The 17,179-nt window shown below is 43.1% G+C and overlaps 1 protein-coding gene across 1 annotated transcript in view; it reads right to left on the bottom strand.

Annotated features, from left to right (window-relative positions):
• The window catches only part of lrp2a (low density lipoprotein receptor-related protein 2a), a 297,083-nt gene extending 294,538 nt beyond the window's left edge, over positions 1-2,545 (bottom strand). Inside the window, exon 1 of the mRNA XM_078228217.1 lies at positions 2,399-2,545. Coding sequence (XP_078084343.1) covers positions 2,399-2,465 — 67 coding nt within the window. The 5' untranslated portion in view covers positions 2,466-2,545. The remainder of the gene's footprint in view (positions 1-2,398) is intronic.
• Positions 2,546-17,179: the final 14,634 nt, after the last annotated feature.

Below are 17,179 nucleotides of genomic sequence, written 5' to 3'. Positions count from 1 at the left end.
TCAGCCGATTCCACTCACCCACCACCCTCTGAGTGAAAAACTTACCCCTGACATCCCCCCTGTACCTACCCCCCAGCACCTTAAACCTGTGTCCTCTCGTAGCAACCATTTCAGCCCTTGGAAATAGCCTCTGAGAGTCCACCCTATCCAGACCCCTCAACATCTTGTAAACCTCTATCAGGTCACCTCTCATCCTTCGTCTCTCCAGGGAGAAGAGACCAAGCTCCCTCAACCTATCCTCATAAGGCATGGACTATTCTTCTTAGAGAAGATTAAGAGGAGATTTGACAGAAGTGTTCGATTACATGAAAGGTTTGGACAGAGTAGAAGGGGGAAAATGCTCCTGCTGGTGGAATGACTGAGAATCAGAGGATACCTGTTTATGGCAATTGGCAAAAGAAGCAATGAAGAAATGAGGGAAAATGTTTTTACACATTGAGTAATAATATAACTCTGGTTTCTTTGAATTCTGAAGCATTGCTGGAAGTTGAGTGAAGAATTGATGTTGTAGGTCAAAAATGGGGAATATCGCAAAGCTGTCTATTTTTGTTCATGTAGCCCTCTATGATCAACAGGAGTTATATACTTGGGTCTGTACTTTCACTTTTGATTTTTGCTTTATAAATACACACATCATTGTATGTGTGTGTAAAAACACCATCCATCCAATATGTATTTCTGAGGTTTAGTTTGGATTATCTGAAAGAAATCTATCTGGTGAAGCAACTCCTGTGAATGTGACCACTGTATATTCAGTTGCAAAGTACAGATTGGTTTGTGTGACACAACCATATTTTAAATCAATGATCACCAGATTTTGCAAGTTAAAATTACACTTGTTCTTTATTCATGGGACATGGGCATCACTGGCTGGCCAGCATTTATTGCCCATGCCTATATGCCCTTGGAGGGCAGTTGAGAATCAACCACATAGCCGGTCCTGATCATTAGAGTGTATGGCTATTGTTCAGTCTATATATATTTTCACCCCGTCTTTAGGCAAATATTTTTGACACTGTCTAATTAATTCTGTGTTCCCTACAGATGCTCACGTAACTAGCTGGACTAATTCACGCATTGCAGTTGAGTTGTAGACTTATTTTTTCATAAACTCTTTTTGGCATTCATCTATTTAAATCCATTTATTTAAAATCCTTGAAACACGAATTGTCACTCCAATTAAAGATGAGGTCCCGTCCCCCCCCCCCACACCCCCGGAACAAAAAGCCTGACTAGGTACCTTCCAACTACAGTAAGTGCTATTCCTTGAACCGAAGTTAAAAATTAAAGCTGTTGAAGTTCCACACCGGTTAACGGTTGAGTCAGAAACTGCATACTTATAGGAAAGAATATTAACCCAGCGTTTCATAGAGCCGCATTCTGAAACAGAATTTCTGCGCTTCAAGCAGCTGGAGTATAATTAGTTACTTGGTTTACTCTAAGGAGATTACACTGGGCACGGAAAGAGATTACAGTTAGAGCACCCGCACAGCAATGTACCAGCAGCGCCCAAGACAACAGTGCACTCAAGAATATTTCCAACACCTCCCCCCTGGACAACAAAGGGGCGAGAAGTCGCACTGTACCATATGGTGGCTGAAGAAAAGTGAAAGATGAAATTCGACAGCACTGTACAGGGAAGAAGGAAGGCATCGGGAGGCAGCTTAACCGCACAAGACCAATTAACAGATTTCTCTATGTCTGCTTAGTCACATGCGTACCCGTGTTACCTAGCAACAAGACAACTCACTAAAAGTTCGCCAGGAAGAATTTCAAATCTTTAGCTGAGTGGGGCTTTGTGCGGCGAGGAAAATATCGGTTTACTGAGTCATATTGTGGGGAAATACAGTAAAACCTTTCACCTGATGCATTGTTCATCTTGTGGAAAGGACACGCACTGCATCTTTTCCTTTACACACAAAATAACTTTCGATCCAGGAAAAAATCGTGAACTTCTGTTGAACCGATTGTGAATTTGTTGTAAATTTGGCCAAACGATTTCCATCATGTTGCATGGCTTTTACCTGGTACTTTCCGCTGGTGCCTTTTATTCATTTGCTTTCCGGATCCCATTGTGGGGTTAGTAGATGTAAAATTGAAAGAGCTTTTAGTGTTAAGTGTAAGTTTGTCCATTAAACTTTTTAAAAAATACTTTAAATGCATCACTTACAGTGTCTCCCAGAGTATTCTAAAATGAGTGATACATAATGTTTCCAAAACACCAGAAACAGTTATCAGTAATGTTGAGTTTCCATCAAACACTGTAAATACACATTTCATCTAAATAACCTGTTGGGCAAAATCATCACACGTTATTCAGGTCACTAGAATAAATATATAGCAGCGGTTTGTTTTACCCTCAAAAAATAGAACTTGCCAAACTTGTACACCTTCTTACCTTCTGAGCTACATTGAACTATAAGCAAAGTTCCCAGAAGAAAGAGTGAGAGTGTGTGGCCGCGCATGCTGCAGCCCCAGCGCTGGACTCTTCACCAGCTCCTGCTGAAGCTGGCTTAGTGAGGAAAAGGTTGTGAAACCTGGTTGATGTAGGGTTCAATCTGTCTTTCCCCCCTCCTCCCCACCCCACCCCACCCACCAACCCCCCCTCTCCTGATGCTAGCTGGGAAAAGGCGTGTTCGAAAGTCGGGACATTGCGTTTGCACTAAAACCGCTCAGCGCTTAAACCTCTGCGCACCGAGGCCCTGGAAGCAGTATAACGCAGAGGCGGCTCCTCTCACAAGGGGAGGTGTCTGCAAGTCTTTACTGAACCGTTATTAGCACAGTACTTACAAACAATAGGTTAAGACAGCATACTGGCACGGCAAGCTGGAGAAATCTCTAGCATTTCATTCCAACTGAGATAATTTGGTACAATTTTTTTCCAATTTTGAATTTAAAATTATTAATGCAGCAACATTAAAGTAATAAATTGGAAAGATTTTATATAAGCCGTTCTCTCTTTTCCCTTCTGACTTAAGTGTCCGTTAGCCGGGGCATTGGTTTATTTATTTCCCCAAATAGAAACCTCGATCATTTATCTGTATTTAATTCAATTGGTATATTAATTCAATTCTGTATATTGTGCTCAGTTGGCTACATGCCAGTAATATGCACTGCTTGTTGGTAGTGTGCATGCGTGTCTGTTTTACAACTCTGACAGTTGTAATATCTTTTTGCTAGTTATCACAAGAGACACAGCATTGATTTGACTATTATTCCCCGGTGTGGTGATGCAGGGGGACCGTGCCTGTTATTCATGATCAGGGCGGCTCGGTGTTGGTACGGCACAGCACCGGGGTCAAGCCTTGGCGCTGCAGTGCAGCACGAGGGGCAGATCAGCATATTCAATGAGCTCCCTGACACATCCCCATCACAAAGAGCAAACCACCCCACACCCTCCACCATCAGCAAAGCCCCACTCCCCACCCACCCCCCCCCCTCCCCCGCCACCCACCACCAACAGAACAGATAGCCCATCACTTAGCTTATCAAAGTGGACAACTGAGCAAAAAAAAAGTTCTCCAACTTGCATGAAGCGGCTTTGCTTTCTTTTGTTGCTCTTCTGTTTTACTGTTGCCAACTTGATGAAATTCTTGTCGTGGTTTCACAGCAAGTGTCAGGCTGACCAAATGTAACCAGCTGCGTTTCTTTATGAGGCTGGTGATAAAGCGGCTAATCCCAGTGCTGCCCCGGGAAGAGGGAACCAAAGGATAACGCCAAATGTGATTTGAAATAGTCATAACAAAAATGTGTACATTCTTGGTCAGATAGGTGCCCGAGGCTTTGCACAAAGAAGGAGGACACGTTGAATGCTGGCGAGCAATTTGCAGATGACCAGTTTAAAAGATGCTTTCCGCCATATACATATATATTGTTTAAGGTCTGACGAACTCCGCCGGCAGGACTCGTGCTGGCACAATTCCAACAACTTGCTCATTCACATGTTTAATACATTTAAAATCAACCCGGGTTAGTCAGTGCGCTAGTTTTCGTGATTAAAGTAGGATAAGAATAACAATGCGAATGAACATACTAAACAAACGTTTCAAAACGAATGGTTTTAAACACAGACGTGTGGGTGATGGGACTGTACCAGAGATAGTGTAGCCGACATTATCGCCGAATTATCAACGAAAGGTTTAGTGCACTCGACAAGGGATGAGGGTTGAATTTTTAGCCGCCCCTAAAGTCTAGTTAACAAAAGCCTCTTGCTCTATTGTGCGTCTCTGAAATTAATGTGCCTCTTACTGTTGTGTAACTGTGTACATTATGTCAAAAGTTCCTTTGAAGTAAATGGTATGCTTTAAAAGAATTTAAGATGAATGGTGACCTATACGTTTGCGTACCATAATAAAATACTGCAGTATAAATTGGGAGGCAAATTATTCATTTAGAAATTCAGACTGTACCCATTCAATTCAAACGGTGAATTAAAACACCATTATCTCTGTTAGTTTATCATGATTTGTGAAACAAATGACACTTTCTCCAACTACTTCTTGGCATTCTTACCTGCTTTGCTACCTTCCTCATGTTATTGCAACTTACATGAAACCAAGATATTAAAGGCTGCGATAGGACGAAGTTACATTTTGATAGTCTTGGGACAAATTTCGTGTTAACAGATTTATAAAAGAAGTGAATTATTAATTTAGGGGAAAAACAGTTATCCTGGCCAGCCTCCCCGGTCCTACCACCCATAAAGGTGAGGTCACTCAAAAGTCTGCTGCCTGTGCCCTCACTGCCAGTAAATCCCATTCACCCAGCAGCTCACTGACCTCCAAGGGCTTCCAGTTAAGTAAGCTTTCATTTTAAAATTCTTGTCCCTGTTTTCAAATCCCCCCATGGCCTGACCCCTCCCTATCTCTTCCAGCCCACGACCCTCTGAGTTCACTGGCCCCCTCTGATCTTGGCCTCTTGTGCATTTCTGATTTTAATTTCTCCACCTTCAGCAATTGTGTTTCCAGCTGCCTAGGCCCGAAACCCTGGAATTCCCTCCCAAATCTATCCATCTGTCGGGGCACTCCTACCTCACTTATCAAGCTTTTGGTTCTTTTGCCCTGATATTTCCCTTATGTGGCTTGGAGTCTGAATTTGTCTGATAACGTTTCTCTGAAGGGCCTTCCGATCTCCTACTGCATCTACATTACAACGGAGGCTGCACCTCAACAAATGGCTGTAAAAGCCGAGACATCCCATGATTGTGCAAAGCACTATATGGAATCACAGACGGAGGGCATTCGGCCCATGGAATCTGCATCGAGAACAATCCCTTTCCCCAACCCTATTCCCATAACCCCATGCATTTACCCTGCTAATCCCCCTGACACGAAGAGGCATGGCCAATCAACCCAACTCTCACATCTTTGGAGTGTGGGAGGAAACCAGAGCACTCAGAGGAAACCTACGCAGGGTTGTCCACGGGGACAACACAGACAGTCACCCAAAGCTGGAATTGAACCGGAGTCCCTGGCGCTGAGGCAGCAGTGCTACCACTGTGACACCATAAATGCTGGTCTTTTTGAAGGGCACTGTATAAATGCAAGTTGCTGTTGTCCATTAGAAGACTGAAGAAGTCTGGTGGTGAAGCGTGGAGATGATGCAGCTTGCATTCTCTTCCAGGTTTTCATCAAAATGTTCGGCTTTTATTTTGAGTTAAAGCTCTAATGCATTTAATGACAAGCTCGATCCAAGGACATTCTAATGTTAGCGGTTTCTGCCACAAGGAAACATAGATTCTGTTCTATTGATCCGTGGTATTTTCTGCCTCCATTCTGCCTCCGAACTTGGCACAGTAAGAAGTCTCATAACACCAGGTTAAAGTCACAACATGGTTGTGAGACTGTGCCCACCCCAATCCTACGCCGGCATCTCCACATCCGAATTAGGCGTTCAATAAAATTACATTCACTTGTTCGGAAGATATTTTACCAGGCGGTGATTTTAAAATTCCCCAGAATGTGCAGAAAAGAGTTGTCACTTCCCACCATGTCTAAGTACTATCCAAACCAAATATATATTTTAGGCAGCTTTAACAAAGGGTCAACTGGACTCGAAACGTCAGCTCTTTTCTCTCCTTATAGATGCTACCAGACCTGCTGAGATTTTTCGGCATTTTCTCTTTTGGTTTCAGATTCCCGCATTCGCAGTAATTTGCTTTTATCTACATTTTAGGCGTTTTATCATCTAATTTTTAGATGCAAAATGCAATACCACGATTTTTCTTATCTGGCTCATTACACAAGGACAACCTTGTTGTCACAAACTTGCAATAAAAATACAAATAGTTTAATCATTCTATTTATCCTAACACCAGACTGTTTACATTTGTGACTTATTCTCTGAATTGTTTAGAGGGGTGGTGGATGGAACGGAAAGTGAATCTGAATCTTCCACATCCTAGATTTTATTTTGATCATGGTTTTATTGGCTCACGTTAAATCTACACTATGTCCACCCACCCCTCCTTTGTACCCCCTTCTCATTCATTTTGAGTTTGATGGTAAACACGCTACTTGTTTTGGCTGGCCGTTGGATTAAGATTTGTGAAGTAAGATATGTCAACACATGGTGCCTTCCGTTTTTTCTCACTCTATTTTAGTGTGACGGGGCGGCAAATGAGTGTTTTTTTAAATGAATTTTGAAGGGTCAGTGCCCCTGAATAGAATAACTCATTTGAATGAATTGTTCAGTGAAAGCTTGTGTAATGTTTTCTGACTGGGCGCTGGTGTACAGAGGCTGATATTAATGCGGTCTGAGTTTAGTACGGCAGAAATTGATCAGGGTATTTTCCGTCCGAGCTCCAGATAATGACAACTTCTCCGCTTTCTGCATAACTCGCAGCCCTGGCGGACAGTGAGTGGGGTGTTCAGACCTATTCTGAAAGCAGGGAGCAAAAAGACTTCAATGCCTTAGTCGATCAATTAGAAAAGGCGCCGCTGAAAGACAGATATCCAAATGTTCCTGCTACCCCTCATTAAAGGTCTGTGTTGCATACCCTGCAGCAAAATCTGACGGATATGTCTTTTCATTACTAATTCCCCAAAGAACCACTTCTGTCGGGAGAAACGAAAGAGCTAAATTGCATTTCGACGCTTTAAAACGATCCTGGTAAGGAACGATTTCATTCTGTGTTCAGCACTCGTTCTTGTAGCTGTCGCCGCGAACAGGGTAGCTGCCTAATGTACTGCTCCGTTCGCATTAAGGCAACTTGTCTAACTTCGCTAAAAGAATATCCCCATTACAATTAGCCTCCCATTTGGACTGTGACGGTTCGCCTGTGTGCATGAAAACTGACACAATACTTGGGGTCAAATCTAAAAAAAAGGCCCATTCATTTTGTTCAAGAAGGAAGAGAGAAAAATCCAGTTATCTTATCAGCGCGGTTCAGGTTTGATTTCTCCAGGGCTGTTATCTCGGAAGAAAGGAATTCCTCCTCCGGTACAATGAGATACTCTCCACATTAAAGCAATCATTTGAGATTGCTGGCACATATCTATGCTTTCTCTCTCACATGTCCAGCCACCTGCCTTTTATTTGCCCAAACCTTTTTTTCGCCACTATTAGCCCAGATGGTCCGTTCCATATATTCGCCAGCCCCTGTACATTTACATATAGTCTAGAGTCTGTAAGGAACTTCCTGAGAGGGTGGTGGTGGCAGGTTCCATCGAGATATTTAACGGGGAATTGGATTGCTATCTGAAAATAAGGAATGTGCAAGGTTACCAGGATAAGACAGAGGAGGGGGACTAGGCAGAATGCTCTTTCAGAGAGCTAGTGCAGACTTGATGGGCCGAATGGCTTCCTTCTGTACCTTAAAGATTCTGTGACCTATCCTTGAGTAAGAGTCTTGCTATAATCTAGTTACACTGCTTGAAATTTTGGTTATTAATTTTTCCCTGAGTGGTGTTAGTTCCAGTACAGACATTTTCATTTTGCCTTTTCTCATTGCTCATATTTAATCATCGGTATCACTTCAGCTTTTGCATTTATATAGCACCTTTCATGTCCTCGGGACATCCCGAAGGGCTTTGCTGTCCATTACATATTTTTGAAGTGTTGTCACCATTATAAGGTAGGAAATGTCGCAGCCAATTCACACACAGCAAGCTGTCACAAATCACAAAGAGTTAATGACCAGATAATCTGCTTTTTTAATGATGTTGACTGAGGGACTTTGGAGATAACTCCCTTTCTCTTCTTCTAAATAGTGCCATAGGGTCTTTGATGTCCATCTGAGAAGGTAGATGGAGCCTTGGTTTAGCCTCTCAACCAAAAGATGGCAGTTCGAATAGTGCAGCACTCCCTCAGTCCGACTCGACACTCAGGTGACAACCTCGATTTCTGTGCTGAAATCTCTCCAATGGGACTTGAAGCCAAAACCTGCTGACTCAGAGGTGAAAAGTTCTCCCAACCAAACCAGGGCTGCTTCTCAGATCATTCTCTATAAGGCTAATTCTGTGGATCCTGGGCTTCCAGAACAGATTTCAGTCTGGAAAGAAGCATATTTCAGGGATGTGTACACAGGTACAATATTGCAACTTCAATTTTCTGATCTGACCTTCCTTTAAGTGTAGCTTCAAACTGAGGATGGATGATTGTAAAATTACCCAATATACCCTCACCAATACCAGGATGTCCCATTGCCTTCAACTACATAGGTCATAAACTCTGGCATTCCCTCCTTAACCCTCTCAGCTTTTTGAACTGTCTCTCTTCCGTTAAGATGTTCCTTAATGCCATCCTCCTCAATTGAGTGTTTGGCCATCTGCCCTCATATCTCCTTATGCGACTCAGTGTCAAATTTGATAACACTCCTTTGAATTCCTTTGGCATATCTTACTCTGCTATAGGCACTATACAGTATGATTACCAGAACAGTGCACAGTAGTCTAGATGGGGTTAGATCAGTGCAATGTATAAACACATATCTGTTCCTTGTATTTGTGCCTTATCTCTCAGACTATATACCCTAAACTCTTGTTCATTCTATGTCTAGCCCTTTTCCCAGACCCTTTTCGCAGCTTGTGTTCTATGTGATAATGCTATTCAGCTCAAATTTACAATTCTTCTTATCTTCCCCAGTCTTGTCAATTTGCCATGGTAACACGCTTGGATCTGATTTGAAAGAATGTGAGCTGAAAATCACTTGAGAGTCTAATCCAGGGAGAGTGCTGCATTGCCGGAGGTACCACTTTTCAGATGAGACGTTAAACCACTGCCGCAAATCATAGAAATAGAATCATAGAAACCCTACAGTGCAGAAGGAGGCCATTCGGCCCATCGAGTCTGCACCGACCACAATCCCACAAATTTACCCACTAATCCCTCTAACCTACGCATCTCAGGACTCTAAGGGACAATTTTTAACCTGGCCAATCAACCTAACCCGCACATCTTTGGACTGTGGGAGGAAACCGGAGCACCCGGAGGAAACCCACGCAGACACGAGGAGAATGTGCAAACTCCACACAGACAGTGACCCGAGCCGGGAATCGAACCCGGGACCCTGGAGCTGTGAAGCAGCAGTGCTAACCACTGTGCTACCGTGCCGCCCATAGACATAGAATGAACAATGTTTGCTCAGCTCTATTTGAAGAGTTTCAAAGAGTTTTATTGGATTGACTTCTAGTTTTATGAAAGAGAGTTGAAAAGAGGAATGGGTCATTATTATTTGAATCGCTCCTTCTAACATTATTCATACTAAGCTAGCCACAATTGCCCTGGGTGTATACCACCAGCCCTCTACTGGATAATCCTTGGGTCAGTGATAATTGAGGTGGATGGTAGAAAAAATAGCTGGAGTCTTGGACTTTGCTCTCTGAATCACTTATAGCAATGGGGCAGTCAATAGAGACCATGGGTGGGATTTTATGACCTCACTCGGGCAAGGCTCATAAAATCCCACTCGAGGCCAATGGAGAATTCCATTCTCCGAGCCTTGCCTGCCCCGGAACTGGGGCGGGCAAGGCGGTAAAATTCTGGCCCATGGGTGAGATTTTCTAACTTCCCAGCCGCATGTTTCCCGCCGGTGAGAGTCGGCGCCACGTGGGGTGATGTCAATTCCCATTGACATCACCCCATGTAGCGGGAAACCAGCGGGCGGGGGTGCACTGCTGGTGGGAACAGAGAATCCCGCCAGCGTGAAGGGCTGGAGAATTCCAGCTAATATCTCTATTGTAGAGACAGGCAGAGGGAACACAGGTAAATGCGTGGATGAGGTTCAGCCTCTCTACCCCATGTTCATTTATTTTCCTTCACTGTATGGATTTGTCCATAAGCAGAGGGGTCCTTTAATTCTTTTAAAAGTCGGCTGTGGCGTGATTGTATGGTGATTTTTTAAGTACCGAGCAGAAAACTGTCTTTATGATTAACTCAGAAAGTTAGTTTATTTCACATTAAAAGCCAGTTTGTGTGTGTGTGTGTGTGTAGTGGGGGTATGTGTGGGAGTGGGGGAGTGTGTGGGTATGGGGTGATGTGTGGGGGTGGGAGGGTGCTGATGGTGGTGCAGGGTGATGTTTGTTACTGCACACAAACACATACAAATACGGTAGGGGGATAACAAAAAAGAGGGAGTTTTACAACTATGGATAACAATAGTAAAGGAACAATAGAAATGTATATTGATTCACACAAGTCAAAGACCAGAGGGGGAGTTTCCTCAGTGGAAGAGTTCAGTTCATATGAGTCCCTGGTCCCTGGTTGGAGACAGCAGCACAAATGTATTTTGATGACGTAGCAGCGTGATGAAGTTTCTGTACATAGACTGCTTGGCAAGCAATGGTCAGATGTTTTTAAATAAAACAGGCTTTCCAGAAGTGAAAGATAGTAGCCAGCTGTTTGGTCAGAGATGAGCTGGTGTTCTTCCCATTTGCTACTAAATCAACAGACTGCTTGTTTCCGAATTTTCAGCTGAAGATAGAATCATAGAATAGAATCATACCGTGCAGAAGAAGGCCATTCTGCCCATTGGGTCTGCACCAACTTTCCAACAGAGTATCTTACCCAGGCCCTCTCCCCTGCCCTATCCCCGTAACCCCATGTATTTTACCCCGCTAATCCCCCTAATCTGCACACACTGAGGGGCAATGTAGCATGGCCAACCCACCTAACCTGCACATCTTTGGACTGTGGGAGAAATCAGAGCACCTGAAGGAAATCCATGCAGACACAAGGTGAACATGTAAACTCCACACAGTCACCCAAAGATGGAATCAAACCTGGGTCCATGGTGCAGTGAGGCAGCAGTGCTAATCATGGTGCAACTGTGCTGTCAGATATTTTAAAATGGTCACTTGAGCCTTGTGACTCCCTTCCTCCACAATGATTTCAAAAGGAAAGTTTACCTAATGTCTTTGTCTGGCTTTTGTTGTATGGTTTGTAATATCCTCTTCATTAACCTCTGAAAGAGTCACCATCCATGTTGAGGATCTTATTTTGAGGAACCATTGTCTGGGCAGACCCTGTGACTCCGCTAGAGGGGTAAGCTTATCAAGATGCAAATTTCATCCATTTTCCACTCGATGGTCCCCTTTTGAAATGGACCTGAACAGTCCCAGGTAAGAGATAGGTCTGTTAACAACTCTGCAAAAATAACAAGAATTTTGATCTCTGCAAATCCCCTGTTTTTGTAATTATAAGGTCCTTACAATTGGGTGTGAGATTGCACAAGAATGAGAGGAGAACACTTTTGGCCTTGTAACTCCCATTGGAAGCCTCCAGATCAATTGGCCAATCATTTCAATCATGTGACTTGTAGCAACTATCCTTTGTTCAACAAAAGCCAAGTGTAAAATTGCAAAAAAAAAGTTTGATGTACGCACAGTTTAGATTTCTTTCACATCTTATTTACATATCGGGAATAGTGAGGTGAATCCAGCCTGTAATCTTTAGAATTATTGGGGCTACAATTTCAGTTGAAAAGTTCAGAAGATGGGAGATGCTCTTGGCTCTTGTTTTGGGAAAATGTGAGAACCGTTGCACGGCACATCCATCTGCAGTTTTAAACCCACTCTCACTCAACCAGCTCTGTTCATAGAACAAAACATACATCAATTACTTTCTGTAGAAGGTGGGGGGAGGGGGGGGGGGATGGGAACTACATTATGTAGTCTGCTAGGACTTTGTGTTGCCAAAATTGATAACAGAACATTTTACTAGTGGATGTGGTAATCATAACATTGAACCGATATGCAGTTTGACTCACATGCTGAGAAAGGCCTATATTTTCTTTTGAGTGATGTCCCTTCAAGGTCAAAGTAGGATGGGGTGTACTTTAAAAGAGTTAATTGTTTCCTGATTATGACATCAATAGGTGACCTGAGGTTGCTATGGGCATGAATATCGAAGAAGCAAAGGGTAAATAGAATGCTAATTGCAAGGGGGTTGCGTCAGCCAGTGTTTTACATTTGGCACTTCAGAACACACTGAAAATATGTATAAAGGGAAAACAAGCAAAGTTCTCTCTGAATGGAACAGTTTTCAGTTTGGCAGTCTTCAAAGAACAAGAATAACAAGGAATGATTTAAGTGTACATTCTCTAATACAACAAATTTAAAAATGAACATAAACCAATCTACTCTTTCCTGATAGTATGTTTCCCTGAATGTGCAGATATGTCATCCTTTCTCCTATTCTACTGCTCCTCCTAGGTTCAACCTGAAGGCAAGTAATGTGAGGTGTGCACTACAAAAGTTTATGGGACTAAGGAAACTTCCTCTTCATTAGCTCTTTTTCCCCAAAATATACTTTATTAATAAAACGTGTAAAGGTACATTATAATACAAGTCATGTGTGGCAGTACACATAGTGTAAGGCAGATTAATTTGATGAAATACTTTATTTGGCACTCCAGGGTGTTCACTTCACTTACAATGCCAATTACATCACATTTACATTACATAAAACATACAGACTGAGAGGCTTTACACTAGTTCCAACCCTCAGCACACTATGGTGAGAGGACCCTAACCTGTGACCTTTCCCCAATGAGCTGATGTGGCAGCTGTACCAAACTTCAGTGCACTCCTCAGTTTGTAGTCCCAGCCGTTGGAATGTGTCAGCCTGCAGCACCTAGGTTATGGGGCGCACCTTGCATTGAAAGACCACAAAGTTACAGGCAGCTCAAGGAGTGTCTTTCACCAAATTGATGGCCTTCAAGTAGCAGTTGATGCTTGTCCTGATGTGCATCCCTAGGAGCAGTCTGTAAACTCAGTACAGATAAAATGCATTACATTTCTTTCCTGACATTCTTTGCAAATGTACATTATCGAAGAGGATGGGTTACCTTCTCTTGTGCACTACCAGCACTGCAAGGACAGTGAACAGTGGCACTGAAGTGTCAAGATGTGCATGAAGGATCTGACGGGGAAGCCCTTCACACTATCAGCCACACGTTGATGCTTGTTTGAAAGTTCTGGAAATGAGGAGTTCTGCCAAATATCTTTGTAAGTCTGTTCAGGAACTATCAGACTGGATTCAACATCTCTTTTCGCTCCAGGGCCTCATGTACATTTTTTGCAGCTCATCGCATGATTGACTTGTTGTCAAAAGTTCATGCAGAATAACAACTCTCGTGACAGTTTGTTCCTGTTGGGAGCCACTGCTAGCGGTATCATTGTCCCTTTTACTGGTTAAAATTTATGTCAGGTCCTATGGTTCCATGGTGCGGTGATCAGCGAGGACAGGCCAAATGTCTGGATATACTGTAAAACGTGTTAGGAAGTTGGAATGAAATGAAAAGTAAATAATTGGTTGGAAAAAAAACTGGGGAGGACTTAGCTGCATTGAGAACTTGTGAGAAGCTGATTAACCTAATAGGGTGAAACAGATACTTTGTTAAGCAAAGTGGAAACTAACAGTCTGGGGACCTAAATCATAGCCACACCCAAAAGCAAAGCAGAGCTCTTAGAATCAAGTTGTTGTGAAGAAAGAAAGCAGAAGAATTTCTGTGTGAGACCCCATAAGTTCTATTCAAAACTAGAAGAAAGATTCCAAAAATAAAGCTGCAGATCCTGCCTGGTAGTTATTTGTTGGATTTGGTTCATTGTGTTAAAACTTATGGGATGTTGTTTTGGAGAAGGTGTATTCTCAGAGTTGGGAAAGTAGATAGATTTAGACTGTGGGGGGTAATTGAAGCATACTGTCTGAGTAACCATTAATGTAGTTAATTGCAAATGTTTTTCTTTACTTTTGTCTTTTTTGTTGTGTATTTTAAAGTTTAATAAACATTTTGTTATTTGAATAATTTAAAACAATACAGTCTCCTCTCCTCACCGGGTTTCACATTTTACCCAAATCACAGTAATAAATAGTTATGAACCGGCATTCCACATTTCCCTTCTGGGATTTGGGATGTCCTCATATTGAACATCAGCGGGGTTCATAACAAGTGACAGACTCAAGCAGGTAGTCGCCAGGTGTTGTCAGTCCACAATGTTCTGGGTCTATGTCACCACTGATCAAAAGAATGGCGGTCCAATGGCAGCTAGGAGATGTAGTAGCTTGCATCCTGACCTCTATGGTTTGAAGCCAGCATGCTGAGTGCTCCTTTTACTGCCATCACAGTCTGTGCTTCCCTGGAGGAGAAGGCACCATCATCCTTGACCTGATGCTGATCTGCTCCATTGATGCTTTAAAAACTGATGATCCCATCCATAGGTTGTCAACTCAATGGTCACACCTGCCAGTTTCCACACATCTTCAGAGACTGATGACAGCCCTCAAAAATCTTTCTTTTCAGGCAAATGCCATTGAGATATGAGCCTCATAATTCCAAATCTTTCTTAGCCTCAGATGGGAGGGTGGTACATCCTCACCCACTCCTCACACTTACAACTCTCCTATTCTCCGTGAATTACTCAGCGGTGCCGCATCTTCAATAACATTCTCTGATCCCTCTGCAGATTAACATGTCTAATCAGATTGTGGGAGTGAAGAAGCAAATGATGTGGGAGTGTGATAAAAGAAATGGTGTCAAATGAACATGGGTGCAACCTAGGTTCAGAGACCCACAGGTAGGCTTGATCTTCTCATCTTCGCCCTCATAACCACAAGAATGATTTTCATTCCACTATCTGCTATCCTCTTTTCATCATTGTCTAGTTGTAATTGTGCTGATGGACTGCGGGAAAGGAGGATAAAAACAAAGAATGAATAAATTAAGATGTGAAAGCTTGTGGCTGATTGCTTTTCCAATGGGATGCTGTGATGACAATGTATTTCTGCAGCTACTAGCCTGAGCAGACACTGTGCTACCCACTTCAATCTGTGCCACAGCTATAACGGAGTGTCTGTTCAGTTGGCTGGCCTACTCCATGTAGGAAGTCACCTTTTACTTAATATTAGGGATGTCGTTTTGCTGCCTTGCCTCTCATGAACATTGTTTTGCAAGATTTTCCTGCAGTAAGATTGAGTAAATTAGCTAACAGAGGGCAGTTGAGTGCAGTGGCATCATACAGTTTATGCAAAAGATCTGGCATATCACACAATTAAAGCAGGAGAAAGGGTTCCAAGGTTCTGCATGAAAGTAGTTGCTGTCAGGGGAACTGTACTGTACAATGTGAAGGATTAGTTGTGGCCTTCCAGAGCTAAAAAGATATTTGGACACAGCGTTCATGAGTGATGGATCCTTTATTGCCTTCTTATCGATAAGGACAGGAGAACTGAAGAATTTCTAAGGCTTCTTCAGTCTGCCATTTCAGTCAATTGTGTACAGTCAGCATTTTTTATAGGGCACAACTTCAAGATAATTGTTTCTGGTCACGCACATTGGTAAATGATTTACATATGATGCAGGAGGTCGGCCTGAGACAATAGTTCCTTAATCATGTCCCATTGGTAATGTCATAATCTTTAGTGGTCGATGGATGGAATGTCTGTCCAGACAATGGTCACTTAATCATGTCTTTTATCACAGTTTTGATGCAGTTAGCAAGGACATTCAGTTGTGTCCTGTTGATAGATATAGTGAAACATCCCCTTTGTCTGCGCTGAATATTACATGTATATACAGAGGCAGCCAGTCTACAGTGAGGGTGCTGCTAATTTTCCTGGCCCCCTGCTGAGCTCAGTTCTCCACTCCCACAGTCTCAATTTTTAAGAATGAACTGTGTCTTGGTACCCAGGGTGCTGAGGTAGGAAAGTGGGAGCAGCAACTTCTTACCATGTTTGCCTTCATCAGATCATTGAACTCCTTGCAGCACTGGTTGATCATTCCAGGATTGGAAAGATGGCCTCCCATGAAGACTGAACAGTTTCTCACTCTTTAGCTCAGCTTATTCAAGAACATTTTAGAGGCCAGTCTCACTAAAACTGTCTGCTCTTCTTTTGTTCCTGTTTATGAGGTCCTTTTCTTTCCTTCAGATGTTTCTGCTAAATGTTCCAAAGACATATATTTTTGCAGTAAAGGGACAAGATCACACAAGTCATCTGTTACAGGTACATGACAGTCAACTCAGTGAGCTAAGCACTTTTGTCCTAAAGCCAACCACAGATTTTAAAAGCCATATCCTAATGTTCAAAAATCCCTAGCAAAATGCTTTCATTTTACACAGGATTTGCACTGGAGGACTAACAGCAGATGTTGGAGCAGCTTTCTTGAAGGTCAACCCACAGAAAGCGACTGGCCCGGTTGGGGTACCCGGACGTGCCCTCAGATCCTGTGCGGATCAGCTGGCGGAGTTATTCACAGACATCTTCAACCTCTCTTTACAACACCCGAGGTCCCGTTCTGCTTCAAGAAGACGACCATCATCCCGGTACCCAAGAAAAACCAAGTAGCGTTACTTAATGACTATCGGCCGGTGACTCTGACACCCATCATTATGAAGTGCTTCGAAAGGTTAGTCATGGCATGAATCAATTCCAGCCTCCTGGACTACCTGGATCCACTACAGTTTGCCTACCGCCGCAACAGGTCCACAGCAGACGCCATTTCCCTAGTCCTGCACTCAACCCTGGAACACCTAGATAACAAGGACACCTATGTCAGACTCCTATTTATTGACTACAGCTCAGCCTTCAACATTATTGTTCCCTCAAAACTCAGCTCCGAACTCCGTGGCCTGGGCCTCGGCACCTCCCTCTGCAACTGAACTTCCTAACTCACAGATCACAAACAACACCTCCACGATCATCCTCAACACCAGTGCCCCACAAGGCTGTGTTCTCAGCCCCCTAC

This window comes from Mustelus asterias, chromosome 14 (assembly GCF_964213995.1).
Source record: "Mustelus asterias chromosome 14, sMusAst1.hap1.1, whole genome shotgun sequence".
NCBI classification, from domain to species: domain Eukaryota; kingdom Metazoa; phylum Chordata; class Chondrichthyes; order Carcharhiniformes; family Triakidae; genus Mustelus; species Mustelus asterias.
Note: the sequence above shows the minus strand (reverse complement) of the source record. Positions and strands in the feature narration are given on the sequence as shown.